We start from the raw sequence: 6,000 nt of genomic DNA on the forward strand, positions 1-6,000 counted from the left end.
TTTTGAATGAGCTCCTTACTTTTTCTTCTCTTTCTTTTCCTTTTTTTTTTTTTTTTTTTTTCCTTCCAGGAAGCACCAGTACACGAAACAGCAGTCAGAAAGGAAGCAGTGTGTTAAGCATCAGGCAGAAATCTAGGAAAGAGCTTATTATGGAAAAGTTTCGAGAACAAATGATCAAAGCCAAGGCATTTACAGTTAAAAAGTGAGCAAATGTGAGGAGTCATGTGGGTTTGGGAGGAGGTTTTAGAGAGCTTGCTGAAACAGAAAAATAACTTTTTAAAGACTGTGATTTACTGTTAATGGATCTGTGCACTATTCACTAGATGGGTATGCTTTCACTCCAGCTCCCAGCAGCTGAACTTTAGAAAATCAGCAGGGGTTCAAATAGCACTGAAGGGTATTCATCTGCCTTATAAACAGCTRAATATCCTGTGTGATCTGAGTTGGCTAACCATGTGTATTTGGACTGAACAAATGCTGACATAGTGCTACAGAAGCAATCAGTACAAGGGACTGGTGTCTGTTTAGCCCTGTGGAGACTCTCAGAGAAGCATACCTTTACATACATTAATGATATCATACTCAGCTGTTCTTTTCTTTAGTGCAAGTTACAGTGTTGTTAAAGTGCATTGTGGTCTGTTTTGTTCTAGGGCTCTCCAAGTGTATGTGCCCATCAGACAGTTTTTCTACAACCTTATTCATCCAGACTACAGTGCGGTGACTGATGTGTATGTGCTGATGTTCCTCGCAGATACAGTGGACTTCATCATCATTGTGTTTGGATTTTGGGCTTTTGGGGTAGGTCATATAAAGCATCTCTCTGTAAATCCTTGGTAGGGACCTTTGCTGTAGTTGCTAGGTCCTGTGCAGACTGTCCTCCTACCTCAGTCACTCTGTTGTATTTTCCTTTCCAGAAACACTCTGCAGCAGCAGATATCACCTCTTCATTATCAGAGGACCAGGTCCCAGAGGCATTTTTGGTGATGGTGCTCATTCAGTTTGGTACCATGGTGGTAGACCGAGCACTGTACCTCAAAAAGACTGTCATGGGAAAGGTCATCTTCCAGGTCATCTTGGTTTTCGGAATACATTTCTGGATGTTCTTTATCTTGCCTGGAGTGACAGAAAGGTATAAACCTTTATAATCAGACAGTACACGTTAAATAGTGATGCTCTACCAAGTTATTTGAACTTAAATATGAGATGGTTATAACTAAGCTTTGGAATCATGAATAGGTTCCCCTGTGGTCTCATTTCTAAGCAGAACATCAGAATACCTTTCTACAACAGTAACTGTGGCCAACATAAAGGAGTTTGAGGAGGGAAGAACTAAATTATATAAGCATGTACTGAAATATCCTCAACTTAAGCCAGCAAAAAAGTAGTTGAGAGAGAACTTGCCTGTAGTCGAGTGGTTGGAGCACGCAGCTGAGGCAAGGTTAGCCTGTGTTCCCTACAGCCAAGACTACTTTGCATCTTTTCAGAGAGCGTTTCTGGATACAAACTGAAGTAACTCAAGGAGCCCTGATCAGAATGTTGTTCCACTCACCTTCCAGCTGAATGTGATTAATCTTTAAATCTTCCTTATTCATCAGAAATCTTGCTCTTTTAGCTGCATACTGGTTTAGAAATGGCAGTAGAAAATGTGTCTCTCCAGAGTAACTCACAACTCGGCACTCTCCTGGAATGTGTGAACTATGGGGTTAAGTCTCCTCAGACTGAGCAAGGTCTAAAACTCATGTCTCTTCTGAAGAGCAAAAGTTCTCCTCCCCTGCTACTGCCACATCACTTTGGAGCTGGCAAGGATGCAGTGACATCCTCCATGAAATCCGGTTTCACATGCTTGGTCAAATTCACCCCCAAACTAATGTTTCTTATTGCATGGCTGAAAGCAGTGTTCACCTCAGCCTGTATTGCAGCAATGCTATGTTCCCTCTCTAGCTAGTGCTTAGGCTGACTGTCCTCTGACTTAGGAATTTAAATTGCCTGGAAGCATTTACCTCACTTTATTGACTGTATAGAGAATTTAGGTTGGTTAACTGGGCACATTACACTTAATAAACAATTAAGATATTTTACTGGGAAAAACAAAATAGGTGCACAATGTAAATGAAGACTGAAAGGTATGATTTTTTTCTTAAAAATAGCTTTTATATTTTTCCTCAGTGCAACAATAATTACACCCTTATTAAAAAAAAAAAAAAAAAGCATTTTTAAGTGATTCTCCTGTGTGCTGAGCCTTCACAGTTGTGATTAAACTTTTGGCTTGATTTGGCCACTTTAGAAAAAAAGGCAATAAAATTCTTTTGATTTTTCTGTGCCTTTGTGAAATGTTTGTCTCATGTTGTTGATCTCAGATCTGCATTTGAGACCTCATGTATTCATTTTGAGTTGAGCTTATTCATAGAGGCATGTGCAAGTTTCATAACAAGAATAATTTTCCAGGTTATATCTGGAAATATTGGATCATCTCGGACTGACTAGCCGTGTTCCTCAAGAGGCATTTCRTGCAATTCCAGCATACAATTGCACTGCAGTCAAACTTAGAAGTGGCAAATGTTCACCAAGATGGTCAGGGCACTGGAGTACATAACATATGAGGAGAGGCTGAGGAAATAGGGTTTGTTCAGTCTGGAGAAGGGAAGATGAAGAGAGCAGCTTATTGCTGTCTAATAAGAAGACACTGAAAAGGAGTTGAGCTCTTTTCAAAGATGCATATCCACAGGTCAAGAGGCCGCAAGTTAGAATGGAAATTCCAGTTSGATATGATGAAAAATTTTTGCCATGATGTTTGTTAGTCAAATTCTGGAGCAGGTTGCCCAGAGAGCGTGTAGGAGATCTTTAGAGATAACTTTAGAGATATTCAAAACTCAACTGAGTAAGTCCRTGAACAATTTGGTCTAATTAGACCTGATTCAAGCAAGTAGGGRTTGGAAAAGATGCTCTTCAGAGGTCACTCCAACTTGCATTCTTRTATGAGTGTATGACCTTGGAGGTGCCTAATTTAACACCAATAGCCACTGATAGCTAATCTGAGTGAGTTCGGAGGTGAGCCCTCTGAGAAGGGAAGAGGAGCAGCATCTGCCCAGGACTGTCAGGAGGTGTACCATTGTGGGGGCTGGGGGTAGTGGCCTGTGTGGTCTAGCAAAGCACCTCTAGTACCTGGAGGGATAGACCACTGCCCCAGAGCYCTCATGCTCTTTGGAGAGCCTATTTCCAGTCTCCCCTGTGTATGACCCTGAGCTGATAGCAGGCACTGTTTAAGTGATTCCTTATCCAGCTTCTTGCAAATTACTGTATTACTACTGCAGTGGGGTTGGAAGCCAAAGGCTTTTCACAGATTCTTAGGAAAAGGAAGCACAAAACATCTCAAACTAATTCAGGCATGCACAGATACAAAGCTCATCATTTTCCTTTATCTGTCTTTTCCATTACAGGAAATTTAGCCAGAACACAGTTGCCCAGCTCTGGTATTTTGTGAAATGTGTTTATTTCGGCTTATCAGCATATCAGATACGCTGTGGATATCCGACTCGTGTTCTTGGCAACTTCCTCACAAAAAGTTATAACTATGTGAACCTTTTCTTATTTCAAGGGTAAGTTTAAACCTACCGTACCCTTCCATTCTTTTCTGAAGTACACATCTATTATCACTGAGATCCATGGGTTATTCAAGACCTCTCTTCACAGGCCACTGGAAATGAGTTAGTAAGACTGTGTACAGTGCACTCAGTATATGCCACATTTGCCCAGTAGTCCATAAAAAATCAATTTCAGGGATACAAATTTTAGAAAAATCAACTTCGCACCCCGAATCCAGAAGCCTCACTTACCAATCTGTCATTCAGGCAGAGAATGGAAGAGACACTTTAACACTTCTAACAAATCACCTCTGTGACTGACATTAGGGGCTATGTGTTGTGCTAGAAAACAGGAAATGTTATTCCCTCTGCAGTCCTAAAAGGTAGTAAGGCATCAAATCCCCATAAATCACAGGAGCAGGTATAATATACTACCTCAGTGGGTGGGAAGAAAAATAAAGTGAAAGGCAGTACACGTGAGAATTAAAAACTATACATCAAACAGTGTTTCCTCTCTGTGTCTTTTTAAAGAAGTGCTGCATTTTTTAAGCCCTTCAGGAGTCAGGAGTTTTAGTGCAAGTGACGGTCAAAGCTTCACCTCAGAGTGAAAGATAGTGTTAGCAAGGCATAACCACCCACCATTTATGCTGTTACCGTCATGTTTAGTTTCAGCCAGTTAAAAACATAATTTTATTTCACAGAATAAGTGGAATATATTTTGTTCTAATAATGTCAGGCTTTTCCCAGTGTTGCATTCCAGGAGGAAAAGTTATAGAAGAGAGCTTTCTTTTCACATCAAATAATCTTTGTGGCCTGGCCAAGCAGAAAGGTGTGGGAATATTAAAGGGAATAGTGCATTATGGAAACAGAAAGCTGCTATATGCATATTAGCTTCCTCCTGTCCCATCTTCTCCTTGTGTTTAATCCAGAGTCATAAAGCCCAATTCTCTATGCAGCTGAGGGCTGTCCACCTACTRTAATGAGGGAATACACAACATGGTRTAAAGAGGTATAAAATAAATTCCCAATATTCTGCAAAAAAGGCCCTGTTCCTCTACTGYCCTCCCCAATCCAAGGGATTTGGATATACAAGGAAATCTATTTTGCACTGTTCCATCAGAGGTTCATACATGGTTACAGGGCATAATGATACAAAAGCATGTTTTTGGCCTCACAAGGAGCTCTASAAGAATGTGAACTGTAGCAAAAGCTACCATCCTTACATCATCAGTACTAGCCAAGCCATCTCAGGAGATGATAGCATTCAAGTTTGTAAAATTTCCCRTTAAAATGTCTTTTCACATTGGTTTAATTCTCCCCTTTGTGATAGGCTTACTGTGCTCATTTAATGTGATCCTTCTATTGCTGATGAATTTTCTCCTGTGAATTTTCCTCCTTCTTCAGATTCCGCCTGGTTCCATTTTTGACTGAGCTGAGAGCAGTAATGGACTGGGTTTGGACTGATACCACTCTGAGTCTTTCCAGCTGGATCTGTGTTGAAGATATCTATGCTCATATTTTCATCCTGAAATGTTGGCGAGAGTCAGAAAAAGTAAGGAAACTCTATATAAGTGATCCAGGCCTCCTGTCTCTTGTGCAAAAATGAAGAAAAATAATCAAGAGTCCCTAGATAACTGGGAAATCCACCATAAAGACAGTTTTCTAGAAGATACACCTGGTGTTCATGTTCAGAAATATTCAGACGATTGTTAGTTGGCAGTCACCACAAGTGAAATTTCAAATGGCTTCTTTTTTTGTGCCTAACTCATTTTTCCRCCATCAACATGAATTCCACAAACACATGCATGCTAGTTTAACTGCATACCTGAATTTCAAGGATGGGATTGAAAGGCCTGRTATTCACCCAGACTCAGTTCATACATAACAACTAAATGAGTCACCTGCAGTAGGGCGAAACTTAGCTCAAAAGAAAGGTCAAGACAGGGCTTGTGGCTCCACGCTGTAGGTCTGGAGGATTCCTCTCTAATGTAACTATAGAGGGAGCTCAGCTGGTTTCATTAGCTTGAGAGAGTCCCCACACATCTAAATGTGAACTGCAGACCAGATAAACCCACCACTTGTTTGAAATTTCAGTCTCTTTAAATCATTTAAGCTTCAGTTCAAATTAAACTTGCAAATTCTGGATTCCTTATAACCTCTGTAAAGATTGCAACCATATGCTTCCTTATTTTGCCAATTTGAAAAAGAAATGAAGCATTCTTTTAAGACTGACCCAGCCAATCAGAAATTGTACATCTGCAGTGAAATGGCTGCATTTTTAAGTGTTACTGATGTATTTATATTTTTATTATAATCCTGTCTGTTAATGGCACTTACTTTCCAAGTATGTCAGCTAGATTAACTGAGAACTGAAATACACTCAAATCTTGTGTACAGGCTTTTTTTTTTTTTTTTTTTT

At 40.0% G+C, this 6,000-nt stretch overlaps 1 protein-coding gene across 1 annotated transcript in view; it reads left to right on the forward strand.

The window, feature by feature from the left end:
- PIEZO2 (piezo type mechanosensitive ion channel component 2) overlaps positions 1–6,000 on the forward strand; it is a 253,796-nt gene that overhangs the window by 235,799 nt on the left and 11,997 nt on the right. The window contains exons 43-47 of the mRNA XM_085322513.1: positions 70–202; positions 651–798; positions 915–1,129; positions 3,438–3,596; positions 4,986–5,133. Of these exons, the coding sequence (XP_085178639.1) occupies positions 70–202; positions 651–798; positions 915–1,129; positions 3,438–3,596; positions 4,986–5,133 (803 nt within the window). The remainder of the gene's footprint in view (positions 1–69; positions 203–650; positions 799–914; positions 1,130–3,437; positions 3,597–4,985; positions 5,134–6,000) is intronic.

The sequence above is a fragment of the Rhea americana genome, unplaced genomic scaffold, assembly GCF_003343005.1.
Source record: "Rhea americana isolate MKP2758 unplaced genomic scaffold, rheAme1 scaffold_78, whole genome shotgun sequence".
Lineage (NCBI taxonomy): Eukaryota > Metazoa > Chordata > Aves > Rheiformes > Rheidae > Rhea > Rhea americana.